The sequence below is a fragment of the Siphateles boraxobius genome, unplaced genomic scaffold (genome assembly GCF_051911475.1).
Source record: "Siphateles boraxobius isolate OS27281-9 unplaced genomic scaffold, OSU_SipBor_1 30, whole genome shotgun sequence".
Classification (NCBI taxonomy): domain Eukaryota; kingdom Metazoa; phylum Chordata; class Actinopteri; order Cypriniformes; family Leuciscidae; genus Siphateles; species Siphateles boraxobius.
The window spans coordinates 17,512,609-17,535,651 of NW_027508920.1; the positions used below are offsets into that span (position 1 = coordinate 17,512,609).

The following is a 23,043-nucleotide window of genomic DNA, read 5'->3' on the forward strand; positions in this document are numbered from 1 at the left end:
CGTGCAGAGGATCTCTTTTCTCGGCATGGATATCGACTCGGTCGCCATGTCCGCGCAGCTTAGGAGCAAGCGCGCGCAGTCACTGCTGACTTGCCTGAGACAGTTCGAGGGCAAGAGTGCGGTTCCACTGAAACTTTTTCAGAGGCTCCTGGAGGCATATGGCATCTGCAACCGCGGCAACGCCGTTCGGATTGCTTCATATGAGACCGCTTTGGCTTCGCGACCGAGTCCCGAGGTGGGCATTGCAACACGGCACTTTCCGAGTAAAAGTTACTTCGACCTGCCGTCAGACCTTCACCCCGTGGTCGAACCTCAGTTTTCTACGGACCGGAGTGCCCCTGGAACGAGCTTCGCGGCATGTTGTTGTAACGACAGATGCCTCCTCCACGGGCTGGGGTGCCATGTGCAATGGACGTGCTGCCGCGGGCTCCTGGACACGACCCCGACCCCTCTGGCATGTCAATTGCCTCGAGTTGCTGGCTGTACGTCTTGCTTTGCACCGCTTCCGGACCGTGCTCAAGAACCAACACGTACTAGTCCGTTCAGACAATACCGCCACTGTAGCGTACATCGACCATCAAGGTGGTCTACGCTCCCGCCGTATGTCGCAATTCGCCCGAGTCAGAAGCATCTGAGGTCGCTTCATGCCATTTATATCCCCGGAGCCCTGAACTGTGCAGCCGACGATCTCTCATGGCTTCAGCCCCTCCCGGGAGATTGGCGACTCCATCCCCAGTCGGTTCAGCTGATTTGGGACCAGTTCGGGGACGCACAGATAGATCTGTTTGCCTCTCACGACTCGACCCATTGTGCCCTGTTTTATTCCCTAGCCGAGGGCACGCTCGGCATGGATGCACTGGCGCACAGCTGGCCGCGGGGCCGCAAATATGCGTTTCCCCCAGTGAGCCTTCTTGCGCAGACCCTGCGCAAGGTCAGGGAGGACGAGGAGCAGGTCATTCTGGTCGCACCGCACTGGCCCGCCCGGACCTGGTTCTCAGAACTAGTACTCCTCGCGACAGCACCTCCCTGGCCGATTCCCCTGAGGGAGGACCTCCTTTCTCAGGGACGGGGCACACTATGGCACCCTCGTCCCGATCTTTAGAACCTCCACGTGTGGCTCCTGGACGGGACGAGGCAGGTTTGAGTACCCTACCACCAGCGGTGGCGGCTACCATCACTTCCGCTAGAGCGTCGTCCACTAGACACGTCTATGCGTTGAAGTGGAACCTCTTCGTCAACTGGTGCTCTTCTCACCGAGAAGACCCCCGGAGATGTTCGATTAGTGTCGTGCTTTCCTTCCTTCAAGATGGGTTGGAGCGAAGGCTGTCTCCCTCCAACCTGAAAGTCTATGTTGCCGCTATTGCCGCACACCATGATCCGGCCGAAGGTAAGTCTGTTGGGAAGCACGACCTGATCGTCAGGTTCCTGAGAGGAGCGAGGAGACTGAATCCTCCTCGTCCTCCTCTCGTTCCCTCTTGGGACCTCTCAGTGATTCTAACTGCCCTGCAGAGTGCTCCCTTTGAGCCTTTGCAATCAGTGGAGCTTAAGTTCCTGTCTATGAAGACAGCGCTCCTGGTTGCATTGGCCTCCATCAAGAGGGTAGGGGACCTGCGCGCATTCTCCGTTGACGAAGCGTGCCTGGAATTCGGGCCGGCTTACTCTCACGTGATCCTGAGACCCCGGCTCGGATATGTGCCCAAGGTTCCTACCACTCCCTTCCGGGACCAGGTGGTGAACCTGCAAGCGCTGCCCCTGGAGGAGGCAGACCCAGCCTTGGCACTGCTCTATCCAGTACGCGCTATCCGCGCCGATGTAGACAGGACGCAGTGTTTCAGGACCTCAGACCAGCTCTTTGTCTGTTATGGTGGGAAGCTGAAGGGAAAGGCTCTCTCCAAGCAGAGGTTGTCTCACTGGATAGTGGACGCCATTGCTTTGGCATACCAGCAGCAAGGTAGACCGTGCCCCCTTGGTGTGACTGCCCACTCCACCCGGAGTGTGGCGTCCTCTTGGGCTCTAGCGCATGGCGCCTCGCTAACAGACATCTGCAGAGCTGCAGGCTGGGCGACACCTAACACATTCGCCAGATTCTACAATCTCCGAGTGGAGCCAGTGTCCTCTCATGTACTCGCTTCAACCACCTAGTACTGGACACGCTCAGGTGTCTTCGCTAGCTCGCCATTCCACTCCACGGACTGGATACATGCGATTTCTCCTCAGGTGAGCTTCTCCGAAAGCCCTGAGTTCCTCCAGCACTCCTGACGTCGGCGCCAGTGTCTATTGCCTGCGTGTCAGTTAGGTGCCTCCCGTGTGCATGGTCCCTCCTCTGAGCGACCCCCACATGTGTATTTCCACTGTTAGCCTCTCGGAGCATGTGTCTTTCCCTTGGCAAGCCACCGTGCCAGTCTCACGACAAGGATCTCAGATTTACGCAGGGCACTGGAAGACAGCCGAGAAGGTGGCGTGATTAGACTGGTAACCCCATTCGTCGTCATCCGACATAACTCGGAGTGAAAACGAAAGGGAACGTCTCGGTTACGTATGTAACCCTCGTTCCCTGAGTAGGGAACGGAGATGTTACGTCTGCCTGCCACTTTCCGCTGTACAGCGGGGATCGCCTGAGCTCAGTCTTGGCTCCTCAGCGAAGAAACATATCTGCATGTTGCCGGCTTCCTCCTTTTATACCCACGAGGTGGGGTGGAGTTACGCTATGCAAATTCCGCAGACCCATGGCATTTCTTTGCCATTGGCTCGTTTTGTAATTGGCTCGTTTTGTAATAGTTGATAGGCTCTCTAAGCGAAACCCCATTCGTCGTCATCCGACCTAACGTCTCCGTTCCCTTCTCAGGGAACGAGGGTTACATACGTAACCGAGTTTTCTTTTCTTTTTTTGGGGTGGGGTTCCTACATAATATTAAGGGTCTTTAACTACTGTGAACCTGCATTTAGATTAATAATTTGCTACAATGCACTTATTGTGCACAATATTTGATATTATATATATAAATATATATATTTGATATGAAATATATATATATATAAATTAGTGGATATAAAAATCAATGAGGCAAGAAACAAAGTTCTGAATAGAAACACCAGATCGGCCATAGCAGAACTCAGGAAGCACTCTAAGCTAGTGCAGAGAAGATGCAGAGAGCTGAAAAATGATTGGTGGACAAAAAAGGCAGTGGAGCTACAACAACTGGCAGACATGAATTATACAAAAGAATTTTACCTGAGCATGAAAGCAGTATGGGGTCCGCGGGTCAACTACCCCGATCAACTTCTCGCTAGTGATAATACAACCCTACTAAGTGAAAAGCAGGACCTACTGAACAGATGGACTGAACACTTTAGCAGTCTATTAAATGTCCGCACAGATGTCGACCAACATGTGACGGATAGTATTCCTCAAGCACCTACTCAGCAATGGATGGATGCCCACCCTACCATTGACGAAGTCCATAAAGCTGGGAATTTGCTAAGTAGTGGTAAGGCACCAGGTGCTGACGGAATCCATCCTGAGATAATCCAGCAAGGTGGCACCAAACTACTCGTTGCACTTCACAAGATCATAACTGCAGCATGGGATTCCCGATCCGTCCCACAGGACTGGAGGGACGCACAACTGATTACCCTTTTTAAGAAAGGCGACAGACGTGTATGTGGGAACTATCGAGGCATCTCACTTCTTTCTATCCCAGGAAAAGTATTTGCCAGAATTCTCCTCAACAGACTAGCAACCCACGCTGAAACAATCCTCCCTGAGGCCCAATGTGGTTTTCGACCAGGTAGAGGAACGGTAGACATGATTTTCTCCCTAAAACAGATACAGGAAAAGTGCATTGAGCAGAATAGGCCTCTCTTCATGGTATTTGTAGACTTTACTAAAGCCTTCGATACAGTGCACAGAGAAACATTATGGAAGATCCTGCATAAAATTGGTTGCCCTGACCTGTTCACTGACGTGATCGCCTCCCTCCACAATGGCATGAAGGCTTCAGTGAACATGAAGGGGGAACTATCTGAAAACTTTGTTGTGCTAAATGGAGTGAAACAAGGTTGTGTCCTAGCGCCAACCTTGTTTTCCCTCTTTCTTGCCACAGTCCGAACTAGTGCTTTTGCAGATTGCGATAAAGGTGTGATGATACAGACAAGGCCAGGAGCTGATCTCTTCAACATAAATCAGTTCAAATCATTAAGTAGAACAAAACCTCTCCTTGTCCGGGAACTTATGTTCGCCGATGACATTGCCTTTGTCGCCCACTCACATCAGGATATACAGGATATTATCACCCGCTTTGCCACAGCAGCAATGGCCTATGGACTCATGGTAAATATAATGAAGACAGAAATAATGTTCCAGGCACCCCCAGGCACGGACGAAAGTAGCCAAAACAACATCCAGATCGGAGGCGAAAAGCTAACCTCGGTCAAAGAGTTCAAAATTCTCGGGGCAATAGTCACCTACAACAACAAACTAGATGCCGAATTATACCTACGTAAGTCTAAAGCTTCGCAGGCATTCGGCCGACTAAAAGAAAGAGTCTGGTCCAACAAAGACCTCACCATAAAGACTAAATGTGCAGTATATCGTGCAATTGTGCTCCCAGTTCTTCTATATGGAGCAGAATCTTGGACAGTTTACATGACCCAAGCACACAACCTTAATGCCTACATGATGAGACACCTGAGACCTATTCTAGGCATTAAATGGTGGCACCATATATCCAATAAAGAGTTACTAGACAAAACCAACACACCCAATATATACGAAACACTAATCCAGCGCAATCTGAGATGGGCTGGCCATCTGAGCAGAATGGACAATAGTCGACTGCCAAAACAGATTATCTACTCCCAGCTCAAGGATGGGCACCGTGGTATAGGCAGGCCAAAGCTGCGCTCCAAAGACACAGTTAAAAGGAATCTCAAGCTTAAACAGATCCCACTAGGCAGCTGGGATCGCCAAGCAAAAAACAGGACTCTGTGGAGAAATCTAATTAGAAGGAAGTCGTCATCGGACACGATGGACAGCAATTGATATATAAATTAGTGTATATAAAATTAGTCTATGTAAAAAAACTATATATTTTACATTGTACTTATATTTAATACCTGTATGCAATTACAGCTGTAATCTTCATACTGTCATGAAACTGCACATGGAACATGGACAGAGGTGATCCAAACGCAGGCTTTATTAAGAGGAGAATCCAGAGACAGGTACAAGGAAACAGGCAGGGGTCAAAACCAGGTAAGCAGTCCAAACAAACATCAAATCTGTGCAGGGATAAGGCAAACGGGAAACCGGGAACAGGCAGATAATCAAGGAACCGAAACACTAGAATACAAGGAAACTGGAACAAGGCTAGGTAATGCAGTCAGACACATACAAACACTTACAATACTGAGCCCTGAACAAAGGGAAAACTCAGGCTTAAATCAGGGACGCTCAATCTAAAACAGGTGCAACAAATAAACCATAATCAGTCCAGGGTGAAACATAATGGAAACAATAAACTAGGAAGGATTGCCCTCCAGAGGCTCAAGCGGGCACTCCAGCCGCAGATCGTCACATAACCCCCCCTCTAAGGAGCGGCTTCCAGACGCTCCTAAGAGCTCCGGAGGGAGGTCGACGGGGGATGGGATGGAGGGCCAGGCCCGTGGAGAGGCAGGGGGCCAGGCCCATGGAGAGACCTGGGGCCTGGAGACCAGAGCAGGGCAAGAGACCACGGGTAGGCACGCTCCGCAAGTAGCCAGGGCGGAGCATGCTTGGCAGGAAGACAGGCTGGAGCATAAGTGACAGGAGAACAGGACAGAGTACACATAACACAGGACCAGGGCAGAGTACACTTAACAGGGGACCAAGACGTGGGGAGCACAGGGCTGGACAGGACCAGTGACATGGTAAGCTCAGGCGAAGGTGGTTGTGCAAAGGTCCATGTAGGCACCACCTCCATGACCCTCTCAGGTGTAGGTGGTAGTGCAAGGGTCCACGTAGATGCCACCTCCATGGCCCTCTTAGGGTACCTATTGCCCCCCCCCAAAAAGTTCATGGGGAAATTGAAAGCTAAAGCCTCCGGGCTGGAAACCGCTACTGGAAAAGGCTCCCGAAGCTTGAGAGGCGCAGGTAAGGCGAGGCGCAGAGGCGGGGCCGGCAGGGCGAGGAGTCTGGGAACACCCACCGGAGCCTGGCGAACCAAACGAGTCCTCCTCCTCCTGCGACCGCGAGTCACTTGGCTTGATACACTGACTTGACTGGATTCACTCATTTGGCTCGACTCATTTGATTCACTCGACTTGGTACTAGATTCACTTGACACGGCACTTGACTCACTTGACTCGGCGGCACTTGACTCGGCGACACTTGACTCGGCGACACTTGACTCGGCGGCACTTGACTCGGCGGCACTTGACTCACTTGACTCGGCGGTACTTGACTCACTTGACTCGGCGGTACTTGACTCACTTGACTCACTTGACTCGGCGGTACTTGACTCACTTGACTCGGCGGTACTTGACTCACTTGACTCGGCGGTACTTGACTCGGCGGTACTTGACTCACTTGACTCGGCGGTACTTGACTCGGCAGTTGACTCACTTGACTCACTTGATTCAGCTGGCACGCGCTCAGACTCAGTAGAAAACTCTTGACGCAGGAATATAACGGAGCTTACGTGAAGTGTTGGAACGTCGGGATTCACATGTTGCGTGGATACGGCGGACCCTTTACGAAGCGCTGGTTCAACTGGGCTTTCATGTAGCGCTAACTCGGCGGAGCACGTGTGATGCGCTGGTTCACCGGGAGACAATTGATGCGTGGATTCAGTGGGTACCTTGTAAAGTGGCGAATCGTCGGGTCCTTTGTGAAGCAAAAGTTTCAAAAAATCCACAGTAAAAGCCGAACCGCTCATGGAAAGGGCCAGGTCAATATATTGGGTTAGAGTCCAGCTTGAACACGGAAATGGTATAGCAGAGCCGAGCGGTTCAGACAGTCCTCCCCGAAAGAGCATCATCAAACAGAAATCATTCAAGTAGGACTGACGAGAGAGCTTCAAAAAATCTGTCACAAAAACCTTGAGAGGACGTTCTCCTTGACGGAGGCTTACGATCTGCGCTGTGGGATCCATATCGAGGTCCGTGTTCCTCTCAGCCGCTGGATCAGTTGTGGCTCAGTATTCTGTCATGAAACTGCACATGGAACATGGACAGAGGTGATCCAAACGCAGGCTTTATTAAGAGGAGAATCCAGAGACAGGTACAAGGAAACAGGCAGGGGTCAAAACCAGGTAAGCAGTCCAAACAAACATCAAATCTGTGCAGGGATAAGGCAAACGGGAAACCGGGAACAGGCAGATAATCAAGGAACCGAAACACTAGAATACAAGGAAACTGGAACAAGGCTAGGTAATGCAGTCAGACACATACAAACACTTACAATACTGAGCCCTGAACAAAGGGAAAACTCAGGCTTAAATCAGGGACGCTCAATCTAAAACAGGTGCAACAAATAAACCATAATCAGTCCAGGGTGAAACATAATGGAAACAATAAACTAGGAAGGATTGCCCTCCAGAGGCTCAAGCGGGCACTCCAGCCGCAGATCGTCACACATACATGGATTCTAAATATAATCCCGCATTCAATATCCTTTTTTCCCCCAGGGTTTGAAAACTCTCACAGCCATGTATGAGCCACAGTGATGCTTGCCTCAGCAACAAACATTTCATGTTCTGTTTTCACCAGTGTACTCATCAGTTTATCAAACTCTTTTGCTTGTTTACAGGGAGTACATTCGTCTCGCAGGGGAATTAGGCCTCTGGGTCATTCTGCGTCCAGGGCCATATATATGTGCCGAGTGGGATTTGGGCGGTTTACCAAGGTTAGTGCATCACCTGTGTTATGAAAATAATTATTATTTGTGTGTGGGTGTTAATGTGTGTTCATCCTTTTTTGTTTGCTTTAGTCTTTGGTACTGTTCTCGTGGCTGCTTTTTTTTATTATACTACATATTTTATTTTATTATATTTTTATTTAATATTTTGTATTTTAAGGGGACTTTATGGTTATATTATATATGTATGTATGTAGTAGTTATAATCCATTTATACACTTTTTGAGCACGGACCTAAAAATGTTCAACTAAACAGTCATAAATCTTAAATGCTTTGGAGTACATACTTAAGTTGGGTCTCTTTTTTAAAAGAAGACTCTTGGCAGATAATTGCTGAAGTGAAAAAAAGTTTTAAAAAAATGAACTTGAAAAAAGTTGAAATATGAAATATTTTATAAATATCATATATGAAATATGTAATATATTTGTAAAACACACTTTACTCTAAAACTGTGAGAAAATCAAAGCCATAAATTTAAACAAGTTGGGTTCCAAATTTGAGATTGATATCTCAGAAAATGAGCTTTCAGTAAGAATTTGTTTGTGCGCAGTACCAAACGTTTAACAATACAAAAGCTACAAGTTTTGAACAAAGAGAATACCCCCAGGCGGACCGAAGAGGGGGGGAGGATAATCTACCATCGGACGGATCAATGATTAAAGACCCGGACAATGGAAAAAGAACCACGAGATCGGATGTGGAAAGACAGAAGGCTGAAGAAAAAAGATGCAACATCTGTGGAGTGTTTTTCAAGAACGAGCGTGGTGTTAAAATCCACCAAGGCAAGTCTCTCTGCAAAGAGCAGAGTCAGCAACGCAGAGCCTACCAAGCTTACGCAGAGTAACCTCTCTAAGTTTGTTAAGGGTGTTCATCAGTCGGTGGGGGAGGACCAGGGCCAGGAGGCAAACCACAGTGCCCCAGACCTCCCTGCTCAACCTACTCCGACCACAGAAAGAGTCGGTCCAAAAGACTTTGAGAGGAAACCACGCTTGAACTTACCACCAGCAGCAGACTGCCGATGGGCCCAACTGGATGACGATCTAAATATCACCCTGGAAAACACTCTGAAAAGAGATGCAGTCAAGAAGATCAAGATCATGGTTGACATTGTGTACCAGGTGTTTCATGACACTTTTGGCCCAAGACTCCAAGACAGCGGCAGATCAAAGAACTACGAGGAGAATTAAGGACACTAAAAAGAAGATGGCGGGAAGCAAATGATGAGGAAAGAGTGGCCCTCGATGAGATCAGCAGAGAGATGCGGAAAAGGTTAATCCAGCTTCAGAGTGCTGAGACCATACAGGAGAAGCAGAGGGAGAAGCACAGAAAGAGGAATGCCTTTTTCAACAACCCTTTCCAATTCACAGCGGACCTACTGGGAAAGCCGAAGGGTGGAACCCTGTCATGTGCAAAGGAGGAAATAGAAGACAGTGTGGCGGCTGCACATGGAGACTCCTCCAGAAGTATTCCTCTGGATGAATGCCCTTTTCAACTGCCGATACTCACACCACACACCCCCTTTAACATGGCAGACTTTACCATGGATGAAGTGAGAGCGGTGGTGACAAATGCACGGGCGGGATCAGTCCCAGGACCATCAGGAACCACCTACAAAATCTACAAATGCTGCCCGCAGCTGCTGAAAAGGCTCTCAAAGCTCCTACAGACACTGTGGAAGAAGAAGTTGGAACCCGGGCTCTGGACTCTTGCTGAAGGCTGCTTTCTGCCAAAAGAGCTAAATTCCACAAGACTTCAATCTCCCTTCCGGGAGATTTCCCTACTGGATGTTGAGGGGAAAATATTCTGGTCCATCATCGCCAAAAGGCTAACTACATACCGGCTTGCCAACCAATTAATTGACCACCCCAGCATCCAAAAAGGAGGAGTACCGGGATATTCAGGCTGCCTGGAGCACACGGCAGTGATTAGCCAGCTGATCAATGAAGCCAGGAGTAACAACAACACCCTCTCCGTTGTGTGGCTGGATCTCGCCTAAGCCTACCCAAGTCTCCCACACCAGCTTCAATCCGAAAGGAAGAGTTCCTTCAGAGGTAGTTGAGCTTGTAATGGAACACATGGATGCGCTGCAGATGAGGTTCACCATAGGAAGCGTCACCACCAAATGGCAAAGGCTCGAGAAGGGCATCATGGCAGAATGCACGATTTCCGTGGCCCTGTTTATAGCGGCTATGAATCTGTTGTTAAAGGCAAGAGGAATGCAGTGCAGAGGCCCGCAAGCAGTTGACGGCACGAGACACCAAGCTTGTCGAGCCTTCATGGATGATGTGACGGTGACAACTCCATCTATTCAGGGGACACAATGGATCCTGAGTGCACTGGGAAATATGGCAACACGGTCACGCTTGCAGTTCAAACCAGAAAAGTCAAGGAGCCTCAGTATCTTGAAGGGGAAGCTAACAGGAAACATTTTCAACATCCAAGGCTCGGAGATCCCAACAATGGCAATCTCACTGATACCAAGGCCCAGCTGAACATCTGGCTCAAGGCAGTCGAGCACAGCCAACTGCTCAGGAGGTTTAAAGTCTGGTGCTTCCAGTATGGCATTATACCTCGGCTAAAATGGCCCTTCCTACTCTACGACTTTCCCATGTCCCAGGTGGAAGGAATGGAAAGACTGTGCAGTAAGTACTTGCGTAAATGGCTGGGAGTCCCCCCATCATTTAGCGCAGTCAACCTGTACAGCAAGACCTGTAAGCTTCCCTTGCCAGTCTCATCGGTGGTCGAGGAGTTTAAAGCCACCAAAGCAAGGGCAGTCAGTACACTGTAAGTAAGACACGCAAGTAAGACCATCAAATGCGGCAGAAGGTGGAAGCCTCAGCAAGCCTTATTGGAAGCAGAATCCTACTGGAAACACCAGGAAATCGTAGGCGTGGTATGCCAGGGACGCCTGGGCCTTGGACACTATAGTGAGAAGAGGTGGAGCAGGGCTGATACCAGATCTAGAAGAGGCCTCGTGGTGCAAAGAGTCCGTGAGGCAGTGGAGGAGGAGCGTCAGGTGAAGGTGACTGGACTTGCTTCTCAGGGTCGATGGACGCAGTGGGACCAGGCACAGGAGCGACCATTGTCTTGGAAGGAACTGTGGCAAACCGACCAGGGGAAGTTAAGCTTTCTCTTGCGCTCAGTGTCTGACCTGCTGCCAACACCAAGAAATATAAAGATCTGGGGTGGAGAGGAAGATCCATCTTGCAACCAATGTGGAGCAGCCTCTTGTACGCTAAACCACATTCTGGCCGGTTGTCCAAGGTCATTGGCAGAAGGCCGGTACAGATGGAGGCGTGGCAAGGTCCTCACGGAAATTGCCAAATGGGTGGAAAAGAAGCGAGTTAAAGCCAACAACAAGCAGGCCTACCCGCCCCAAGCTACAAACTTTGTGATGGAAGGAGACAAGGCTCAAAAGACCAGCATGGTGGCCAAGAACCCACCCTCGACCTTGCAACGAGCCTCCGACTGGGAGTTGAGAGTGGACCTTAAGAAGAAGCTTGTCTTCCCACAGGACGTGGCAGCGACATCCCTCCGACCAGATATGGTCCTGCTATCCAGGAGCACGAAATCCATCATAGTTGCTGAGCTCACGGTGCCTTGGGAAGAAAGGCTAGCCACGTCACACCAACTAAAAAAAAAAAAAGTAGCAAGATCTGGTCGACGGAGCCATTTTAAAGGGGTGGCATGCAACCAGCTACCCCATTGAAGTCGGGTGCTGCGTGTTCACAGCAAAATTGGTGCGCTACTTCCTCCAGAGGATGGGCCTGGAGCCTAAACAGCTGAAGAAAGCCACCAGGGACATAGCTGCAGCAGCCGAGTCTAGCTCAAGATGGCTATGGCTGAAGAGACCCCACAGTTGGAACCCTTCTGCAGGTGAAGGCTAGTCAGTCTTCATGGCCCTACTCAGGTGAGGTGTTCAGGTTAAGGGGCGAAACACCTGAGACCCTGAGATCCCTGCTGATGATGCGGAAGAGTTCCCACAATGTGGATGCTCCAGGGAATACCATCTCGGAAGAAGGTCTGCATCATACTTAGTAGTTACTACAGTGACCGCTTGTGGCAAAGCATCTAGATGTTTACTTCACCTTATGTGACTATTTTTTCAGAACCATTTAACCTTTTCGTGAATTCATGTCCATGATTATTTTGTGTTTTCACAGAAAGTGCCAAAACCTTTACCAAGTTCCGTACCATTCCGATGAAATAAAAAAATTCTAAAAAAAAACAAAATGAAAATTTTGAAAAACGATAAAAAAAGGACAGCACCAGAGGTTTAATATCACAGGTTTGTGTTAGTAATACTTTTTTTTTTTACCTTGTTTTAATTAGCTGGCTGCTTCAAGATAAGAAAATGAAACTAAGAACGACCTACTCTGGTTTCACAAGTGCTGTGAACTCGTACTTTGATAATATGATTCCGAGAATCACACCCCTCCAGGTGCCTTTTTTTATTTGTTGAAAATTATTAAATATATGTAATTGTTAATTATTGTATTGAAACTGCGTCCATTGCTCTCCATGCAGTTTAAGAATGGAGGCCCTGTTATTGCTGTTCAAGTAGAGAATGAATACGGTTCATATGCCAAGGATGAACAATACCTGTCGTTCATCAAAGAGGTATGGAATGAAATGAAATCATTAACTTTTACTCTGCAATATGGTTATCCATTTCTTTTATGCATACAGTTTGTTCTGAAAATCAACAGGCGTTACTGTCCCGGGGAATCTCTGAGTTTCTTATGACATCAGATAACCATGAAGGGTTAAAATGTGGAAGGGTGGATGGAGGTAACGCTGATATATTCGCTAATTTATTTAGTGTTCTCACTGCTTTTTAATAATGTGATATTCATGATCAATGAGATATTGGTATCATTTCATTTTTTTTACTTTACTGTTCATTAGTTCGGGGACAGAGAGATTTTCAATGCTCTTGACAGAAGTCTCTTATGCTCACCAAAGCTGCATTTATTTGAGCAAGAATGATATCAAATAAAATGTTTTCTATTGTAATATATTTTAAAATGTAATTTATTCCTGTGATGCAAATCTGAATTTACAGCATCATTACTCCAGTGACACATGATCCGTCAGAAATGTGATTTGGTGCTCAAGAAACATTTCTAATTTCTATCAATGTTGGAAACAGTTGTGCTGCTTAATATTTCTGTGGAAACCCGAATACGATTTTTTTTCAGTATATTTGATGAACATAAAGTTCAAAAGAACAGTTTTTTTTTTTTATTGATTGTTGTCACAATGTAAAAGTTTGAACAATTTAATGCATCCTTGCTGATAAATTTATTTAAAAAAGAATCTTACTGACCCTAAACTTTCAACTGTGCTGTAGGGTAAGTAAAGTTCCTCTTCCACAGATTCAATTTAATTGTTCTCACTTCTTCTAAAAGTCTTGCAGACAGTGAACCTGCAGAGATTGTCATCTGGTGCTTTACAGCATTTGGCAGAATTGCAGGTCAGTATTTTAGATGTTTTCACATTTTGACTTGTATTCATCAATTTACTTTGTTAAAATGGCCGTTTCTGCATATCAATCTGCTATAATTCTTACAGCCGAAGTAAAACCTCCCGTACTTCTTGGAGATGATGTATTATAAAGAAATATAGCTTAATGAACAATGAAATACCTACAAATAGTACATGATTATATGAAACACTAAATTAATTATGCAGCAAAAGTTTATAAAAATAACCTACAACATACCGTGAGCTTAGAATTATATGGTTCTATCTCCACTTTTGGTCGAAATTGAGTTTTTGACATAATCTTATCCATTAGGTGTTTATTAATGTGGTGTTATTTTTGTAAAAAAAATATTTTGTTAGTAGTTATTAATAAAATAAAAAGTTTCCATCTCACAAAACAGCAGGGATTTAAAAACTTTTATGCTCAATATCTCAGAACTACCCTAAACGGAGATAGAACTGTTTAATTCTAAGCTCACGATATGGCAGCACAAAAGATATCTGAACATTTCTGAGAGCATTTTCTGTGCTGCAGCCGAAGAAGCCGCTGATGGTGATGGAGTATTGGTCCGGGTGGTTTGATATCTGGGGAGAACCTCATCATGTTTTCAATGCGAAAGGTATAGCATCTGCCTCAAAGTGGGCATGAAGACATGGACACAGACGGTCTACCAAGGCAGAGGGAACAAACCACCTAGATTAAGCACTGCCTTTAAATCTGTATCTACTGTAAACTTACTTTTTGCATGAGACAATTTTCTCTACTTGCATTGCATGATCAATTTTCTCTTGTCAGTATATACTTTACTGTCCGATTAATCCTCTCTGCTTTGACCCATATTGTGTCTGCTTTTTTCTGTTATGACAGAAATGATCTCTATAGTGCGAGAGCTTCTGGATCGTGGCATCTCCATCAATTTTTACATGTTTCATGGAGGAACCAACTTTGGATTCATGAACGGCGCAGATGGCATGGGCACCTACAAACCACAGACGAGCAGCTACGGTTCTGTAGTTTTAATATTCATGACAACTGGGACAATTATAATGTACATATTAAAGGGATAGTTCACCCAAAAATGAAAATTTTCATAATTTTCTCATCCTTAAGTTGTTCCAAACTTGCGTAGTAGTATTGTTTTTCCATATTATGGAAGTCAATCTGGCCCATCAACTGTTTGGTTACTGACATTCTTCAAAATATCTTCTTTTGTGTTCGGCCGAAGAAAGAAATTTATACAGGTTTGGAAGAACTTGAGGATGAGTTAATTAGGGGTGTGAAACAATCACGATTTACATAATATATGTGTGGACTGTGTATAATTATTTTGTAAGCATACATACACACAAATGCATTTATATATTTAATAAACATTTGCATGTGTGTATATATTTATATTAATATATAAATATATACATGCATGTGTGTGTATTTATATATTCAAAATAATTATACACAGTCTACACTCATTGTTAGGAAATCAGCAGAAACAGGGGAATCCATTTGCAGCTTTATTTAGAGTAGTCAAACAGGCTGGGATCAACATCAGCAAACAGGGCAATGGAGAAATGGCAGAGACAAACCAGATAACAAGCAATGGTCGGGGCAGGCAGCGAGAAGCAAGGTCCAGTAACAATCAAAGTTGAGGTAGGCAGAGAACGATCAGAAACGGGGTACACAGTCCAAGGTCAAGGCAATAAACAGTCCACAGGGAGAAACACTCAAAATGACAGCCAGGAAAGTCAAGACTTCACTCTGGTGTGATGCGTGGAAGTGGTTTATATGTGTGTGGGTGAATGAGATGCAGGTGTGTGTGAATGAGATGCAGGTGTATGTAATCAGCGCAGTGCAGTAATCATGACACTTATATATTATGTAAACTGTTACATTCCCAATTAGTTTTCTACGTGCAAAAGGGAAGTAATGCTTCAAAGCAAAAGTTAACAGTGACAAAGAGAAGTTTTTAACTGATCTGAGTCCCAGTACACAATACACAAAGTAAAGATTTCCTATAAATGTATTTACAGTAAAAAAGTGATAACATTAATACAGTGCAAAAAGAACCCTAAACAAACAACTCCAAAAGAAAAAGGAATGAAGTATGTTCTTCAGGAACGGGTAAAGCCAAAGATCACTACCTGGTAGTGGGAAATCTATTAAACTTTTATTTTAGATGCGATTAATCGTTTCACAGCCCTTGAGTAAATGATGACAATATTTTAATTTTGGGGGGAACTATCCTAGCCTGACTACGTCAGACTTCCTACTTCCGCTAATTTCATTTCGCTCCTGTAGTCAGTCTGAGATAGCAGCCTATCTTTCTGTTTTCCACCGGCCTGAAAACAGCCTGGCCAATCAACGAACAGAGGGCGGGCTGAAAGCCGTGACGTAGTCGGTAAGCGCCGTGTTTAAGATTAGGTCAGGGAAATCGAAAACGACCGCTGATATGGAGACGCGGATGCAATTCGCTCTGTTGTGGAGAATATTCCCGGCATTAGCAAACTGAAGCCCGAACACGAAGAGTGTGTATTAAACATTTTGAATGGAGGTGATGTTGTGGCCCTACTCCCTTTGGGAAAAGTTTAATTTATCAACTATTACCGATCTTCAGCGAGAGACTGGGGAGCCTTTTGACAGGTCAGTGTCTCTTTTCTTTTCCAGGTCTTAAATACCGTAAAACTTCAAATAATAGCCCGGGCTTTTATTTGCCCAAATCGTCGAACTGCACCGGCTTGTACTTGAGATGCTAGGCGTCTAACTTATATGAGACAGGCCTTTATAGTTGAGATGTTGTTCATTGAGATGTTGTTCCTAGAGTCTATAATCTCTAAAAATCTCCAAATGCTCCACGTGAAACCGCGGTCTTCCGACCTCTTACTATCCTGTCGATTGATTTTTATGAATATGCGCGAGGGAGAGAGAGCAAGACAGCGCTCGTGTTGTTTGTAGACGTGGGAGTGCGCGCGCGCGGCCGGGGCTCTCTCTCTCTCTCTCTCTCTCTGCTCGTTTGTGCCCTGTCAAGCGCAGCAGTCATTCTATTACATCACTCACAGATCAAAAAAGTCGTTTACAGCCATGTTCACTCGGGTATTTCGCTCGCATCATCAAGTGTTTACAGTGGAAGTTCGATCATAGATTTGAGTTCGATGCATGATGTCTGTGGTTCGATGCGGCTGTGTCGGCGCATAACATGCGTCATAAACAAACTTATCTGATTGGCTTACGGGTAACCAATGATTTTAAACTTCAGTACGCGCCCCCTAGCGAGAGAGAAAACACTTCTCTATTATGCTATCCCAGACTCTGTGTACGAAGCAAAGTGAAGTAGCAGAGTCTGGTATTACCAGGCTAGAACTATCCATTTAAAGCAGGACAACTGTTTTCAATGTTGATAATATGAAATGTTTCTTACTGTCCCCAAACTTTTGAAGGGTGTTGTAACTGTGTTTTTAAAGTAATTGGCACTTCAACATTGTCTCTTTTAGATTATGATGCTCCATTGACTGAGAGCGGTGATTATACAACCAAGTATCATCTCTTGAGAAACCTGCTGAGCACCTACAACAGTATGCTTCTACACAATCTGCTATTTTAAAAATGTATTTATGGAGCTGAATCTCTCCATCCCTCTCTGCTTGTCTCTTAATCTCTGTCTGTCTCTATCTATGACAGAGGAGCCGATATCAGAGCCGCCAGCTGTGCAGAGCAGAAGAGCATATGAGCCAGTGGTTGTTTCTCATTACATTTCTCTATGGGAGAGTCTTCAATGTGCAGAAACAGTAAGAACCATGTATCATATCACACTATAACATTCTTTCTTTTACTTCTTTACTTCCCTTAAAGGGATAATTTACTCCCAAAAAATAAATTTCTGTCATCATATACCCACCCTCATGTCCCAAACCCACATGACTTTCATTCATCTTCGAAACACAAATGCATTTTTGAAATATTGTCTCATATTTTTTGTCCCTGCATTGGAAATTCATGGAACCAAAGCAATTTTTGATCTTAAAAAGTTTATAAAGACATTGCATCCATATGAATTGAGAAGTTTAAACCAAGTCTTTGAAGAGAAAATGTATATGATTCACATAAACATGAGATCATCAAATATGTTAAACAGAAGCAAAATTGTGCTTACTTGGTACGTTTTCGCACATCAAGCATGCGCATTTGAGCTTCCATTTCATCAAAACTGACCCAGTTTTACATCGTTTTAGGCCTACCATTAAATATCACTAGGAAAGTTTCACTAGGAAATGTCATATGAGGAAGGAAAAGTGGTTTTGCATCCGCTGTTTCATGTTGTAGGGAAAAATTAGAAAGAGGAGAACTTATTTGGCTAGAAATGTTCCCAAAAATGACTTAACTCTATTTGTCCAATAGCATTTCCGAGCTGATGATCCTGTCAGCATGGAGAACCTTCCTGCAAACCACAACAATGGTCAGTCCTATGGGTACACACTCTATCAGACTGACATTTATATAGGTGGAGAACTCAACTCAAGGAACCATGTTCGTGACAGAGCTCTGGTAAGATCTTTTCTTATCTATTTAGGCCTTAATTTCAGGTTATAATAGATAACAATAACAATCAAGGCGAGAACTGAATTTGAATTAATTCTAATCTCTTTTAAAGGTGTTTATTGACCGAGAACTGATTGGTGTTTTGGACTATAAAACTCAGAAAGTTAGAATATCTCACAGTAAGGTAAATATGATGCATTGTTGTTATATTAAAAGTATTATTATTATTATTATTATTATACTATTATTATTATATCAGTATTATAAAATAAAAAAAGATTTGAGCACTTTAAGCTCATTTTCGTCCTTTGACTTACAACAATCTTTTTTCTGAATGTATTAATCTTGCGCTAGTTACACTTTTGCAGAGTGAGAGGACCTTGAGTTTGCTTGTTGAGAACTGTGGGCGAGTGAACTATGGTCCAGGCCTGGACAACCAGCAGAAAGGTGTGATAAGATTGATTTAATAAAAATAAGTAAATAAATATAAACATTCTTTAGTTGTATGTCACACAGTACTGTAATAGATATGATAAGGGATGTAGTGAACATAACATGCCATTCATAATTGTTTTCATCCATACAGGGCTTGTTGGGGATATAACTCTGAACGATGTACCTCTAAAAAAGTTCTCCATGTACTGTTTGGATATGAAAACCAGTTTCATAAACAGGTTAATTCTGAGTATTTGCTTCTGTATTGTGTCTTAAGTGTATTAATTAAGTGTATAATTCTGAGGTAAAGAATGTCAATTATTAACTCAGGGATTACGCAAAAAAGTCTGATTTTTTTTTTATTCCATTGCGGACACATAATAGTTTCCATAATAATAATATAACTTCCATTATAGTTTTATACTAAAATGGGTAAGTTTAACTTAAGCAATTACTGGCACGGGTTAAGAACTGGCACCATCTCTAACCTTAGGTCCTTCCTGAAGATATAATTGCTACATCTGAAAGGAAAGTCATCATTTATTTTGATTCTTCTGTGCCTACAACTTACTAATTATTCGACAGTTATGTTACTATTGTCTTGAGTAGGTAAATGCTTTCTTACAAAAGTTTGATGAGCCTTAGCTTAATATTTTCTAATTAGGGACTGTTCAGTTTTTATTTAAGGGGCTACTGGAGGAGTTTTGAGATCTATAGTCAAAATAGACTTGACCCTCCCTTCGCCAGCAATAAATTTTTCTATGACCCTCCAAAATGATGATGGCATGACCCTCCCCGGTAATTTATTGATTACTTTTGTACTGGTTTGCGCTTGGCAAGGATGTTCAGATATATCGATGCCTACTAGACCTACACCAAACGTTCATTAAAAGGGGGTCCTGTACAGGGCCGTACAGTGCGACATATATCTACGAAAAGATTGGTCTGTGCGTTGAATAAATGTACCACTGTAGTGCGTGCCATACAGTTTTGCAAACTCCGTTACTTTTGTTTGTTTTCAGACATGATAACAGTCGATATCACGATTTTTGGTCGTGGATGATTTAAGAAATATGGTAGTATCATGCTACAGGTCACATTCTATCAGCTGCAGTTCTGGCGCCTCAAGCTTGGTTTATACTCGCCGGTCTGCACGTGTGCGAAGGTGCGCAAGGGGCCATTTTGCATGGCGCGTGCGGCTGTGCATCCGAAGATGCACAACTTCGAGACGAATCTGGCCAAGCATATACGTCTCATCACACCGGCACCCAGTTTGTGCGTCTAGTAGTTGCTTAAATTTACAAAATGAGCCTACAATAGCAGATGTAAGCCCTTTTAATTATAGTCCATGTTTTATAAAAAAAAATGGGTAACACTTTAAGGTAAGGGTACATGAATTATCATGAATTCATGTATAAATTCATGCATTAATTCTGCATTCATTCATGCATTAATATCTCATGAATCATCAGGAACTAACACGAATTCAACGTTTTTCATTCATGATTTCATGGATGAACAACGCCTTAATTAAAACATTAACTAAGATGAGCACATCATCATGAATTATGATTTATTAAGCATGATCATTATGTTTTCTTTGTTCTTTGTCTAGGTCAGTGACCTAGTCACCACTTTAGTTGAGGGGCCACACACATGATGAAGTCATTGGTAGATAATGCTTAGTTAATGATGACTACTGTATTGGACAGACCCCAAAATAGACCAATCGCAACTCATAGCACACAAATTCTGTTGACAGTCAAATACAGTAGTCATCATTAACTAAGGATTATCTATCAAGGACTTCATCATGTGTGTGGCCCCTCAACTAAAGTGGTGACTAGTCCTTTGAAACACTGATGAACAATGTGCTATTAATGGTGACATAACTGTGAACAAAGAAAACATCATGATCATGCGTAATAAATCATAACTCATGATGATGTGCTCATCTTAGTTAATGTTTTAATTAAGGTGTTGTTCATCCATGAAGTCATGAATGAAAAATGTTGAACTTGTGTTAGTTCCTGATGATTCATGAGATATTAATGCATGAATGAATGCAGAATTCATGCATGGATTTATGATAATTCATGTACCCTTACCTTAAAGTGTTACCAAAAAATGTTCTCAAAACTAAATGAAAATGTTTAGTGAAATTAGAAAATATGTAAGTTATCGTTAATTTAGTTGTATTGGCGATGTTCTCGGATTCATTTATTTTGTTCTAATGTAACAAGTAGCCTAAAAATCTCAAGGTTTACTGCTTTACATGATTCTTTTGTAGTGTGGTTTTGGTGAAGTGTGCTAAAATAAACATTCACCTGTGTACCTTACTTCTCACCACTGATACATTCAGTCGGGGAGGAAGTTCCTAGGAAAAAAGTTCCTGGGTCAAATTGTTCCGGGTAATTTCGGGGGAAACACGGCTCATGACAAGGGAAACGAGAGAGCGCTCAGAAATGCAGTGTGACATTAGTAAGACTTTGCAAAGAGTGAGAGAAAACACAGGGCTTATAAACCCAGATCATAGGTCAAAACTGAATCTCTCAATTTTAATTAGATTGCAGTCACTGAAATGGATGTCTGTCGGTCAGAAGCCCTCCTACCCTGCGTTTTTCAGGGCAACCCTGGTTGTGGATCAGCCCACAGATACTTTTGTGAAGCTGCCGGTGAGTCTACAGTTTAATTTCATTTTCTACACATTTACTTTTTATCCTTGACTGACATCCTCACAGCCTGAGAACATGGACACCACAAATCACGTTGATCTGTACTGTTGGCAGAATTGGAGTAAAGGAGTGGTTTTTGTGAACGGGCAAAATCTTGGACGCCACTGGTCGGTTGGTCCTCAGAAATCCCTCTATCTCCCCGGTCCCTGGCTCAAGAGTGGAGATAATGAGGTGACTGGCTGTGTGTAAATATGTAGGCAAATAAACATTTCACTGTGGTGAAGTATAACAAAAGCCATAAACTGGTTCTAGAAAATGTATTTTACATGCATCAGTAATAAAATCTTTGGTTTCACTTTATTTTGATGGTCCCTTTAACACATTCTGTTGTCTATAAGTAACATTGCACCTTCATGTCTACTAACTCTCATTAGAGTATTAGTAGAGTATTAGTTGACTGGTAGGTTTAGGGTTAGAATAAGTTGACATGTAGTTGCAAAGTCACTTATAGTCAGTAGAATATCTGTTGGAGGACCATCACAATAAAGAGTTTGCAGATATTAAGCAGACTGTACACTAATACTCTAATGAGAGTTAGTTGACATGTAGTTGCAAAGTTACTTATAGTTAACAGAATGTTCAAAAGGGTCCATCAAAATAAAGTGTTACCAAATCTTGGTCTTCCTTTAAATCTAAGAAATACGATGCATGTCAATCTTTCTATATTTTTCTATCTCTAGATTGTTGTTTTTGAGGAACTCAAAGCTGCGGAAACAATCGATTTTGCTGAAAATCCAGAATATAGCAAGACATAAGTATCTACACAATTGTTTTGCTCCCTTCTTTGAAACACACCTGCAGTTTTACAATGTATCTCATGCTAACATCCATCAAAACAGCAGATCTGAACATAAATTACTTGATGGATAAAAAGGGTGAACATTTTGTAATAGTTCATCACCTCCCCTTCCGATTTATCACAGTATATTAAGAACATTTTTTTTGCATTGCAAATTTTCTGAAATATGTTTAAATATGATAATGATGCATTATCTAATTATGTGCTAATTTGCATTCAATTCCAGAGCAGAAATGTAAACATTGGATAAACCAGGTTTAAAGTTCTTGTTTCATTTTGTTGCCATATTAGAGTTGAAGGTTTTTCCAAAGAGAAGTTTGGATGTCTCTTTTTATCACTCCATACATCAGAAAAGGCTGTCAACATCCAGAAAGCCAATAAATAAATAAATAAATAAAATTACCATGTATTTAGGAATAAAATATATAAATTAAGTGAATGTTAAATGAACAAATCTTTATAAAAATTTAGAAGCATTTGGTGTGTGTAAGTGCTACTGATGTGAGCAAAACAGCCTTTAATAATATCATTGTAATTGAAATCTACAGATGCAAAAAGCTAAAGTGTAATAAAATAAACACTTATTCTTACTACTAACCTTAATATTCCTTGTGTACTTGCTGTATTAAATACTCACGGATCATACACATAACATAAGCACAACATACATGAGTTGCACTTGCAACAGGAATTTTTAAACAATAACATGCTACACTTAATATGCCATAATATTATAATCGAGTGAGTAATAGCGTAAGCTTCTATTGTTGTATGTCACGCGCATCACACACGACCAGCGTCTATGGAAGGCCAAAAGGGCCAAAACGTGTGAAACTGTTGTGTAAACGTGTAATTACGCGTCAAGCCCAATTTATACTTCTGCGTCGAACTCACGCCGTAGCTACGTCGTAGGCTGTGTGTAGCTCGCGTACCCTTCGGCATACCCTGTCGTACAACTCTCCAAAAATGTAACAACGCGTCAATTCTAGGTGACGCAAGCGCTGTGATTGGTCTGCTCAAACCGCTCCCTCGGGTTTCACATGCTCCCTCTGCGTGCGTCAACCACGGACAACGACGCAGAAGTATAAATTAAAACCAATGGGTAGTCTACGGCGTAGAGGCTCCGGCGTAGGTCCGACGCAGAAGTATAAATCAGCCTTT

At 43.5% G+C, this 23,043-nt stretch overlaps 1 protein-coding gene across 2 annotated transcripts in view; it reads left to right on the forward strand.

The window, feature by feature from the left end:
- The window catches only part of LOC143757328 (beta-galactosidase-1-like protein 2), a 57,909-nt gene extending 35,427 nt beyond the window's left edge, over positions 1 to 22,482 (forward strand). For both annotated transcript variants that reach the window (XM_077248385.1, XM_077248384.1), the window contains 16 exons: positions 7,787 to 7,882; positions 12,228 to 12,336; positions 12,423 to 12,515; positions 12,605 to 12,686; positions 13,307 to 13,371; positions 13,918 to 14,002; positions 14,251 to 14,388; positions 16,869 to 16,949; positions 17,056 to 17,162; positions 17,773 to 17,919; positions 18,026 to 18,097; positions 18,282 to 18,360; positions 18,500 to 18,587; positions 20,915 to 21,023; positions 21,138 to 21,254; positions 21,764 to 22,482. In XM_077248385.1, the coding sequence (XP_077104500.1) occupies positions 7,787 to 7,882; positions 12,228 to 12,336; positions 12,423 to 12,515; positions 12,605 to 12,686; positions 13,307 to 13,371; positions 13,918 to 14,002; positions 14,251 to 14,388; positions 16,869 to 16,949; positions 17,056 to 17,162; positions 17,773 to 17,919; positions 18,026 to 18,097; positions 18,282 to 18,360; positions 18,500 to 18,587; positions 20,915 to 21,023; positions 21,138 to 21,254; positions 21,764 to 21,838 (1,543 nt within the window). In that variant the 3' untranslated portion in view covers positions 21,839 to 22,482. The remainder of the gene's footprint in view (positions 1 to 7,786; positions 7,883 to 12,227; positions 12,337 to 12,422; positions 12,516 to 12,604; positions 12,687 to 13,306; positions 13,372 to 13,917; positions 14,003 to 14,250; positions 14,389 to 16,868; positions 16,950 to 17,055; positions 17,163 to 17,772; positions 17,920 to 18,025; positions 18,098 to 18,281; positions 18,361 to 18,499; positions 18,588 to 20,914; positions 21,024 to 21,137; positions 21,255 to 21,763) is intronic.
- Positions 22,483 to 23,043: the final 561 nt, after the last annotated feature.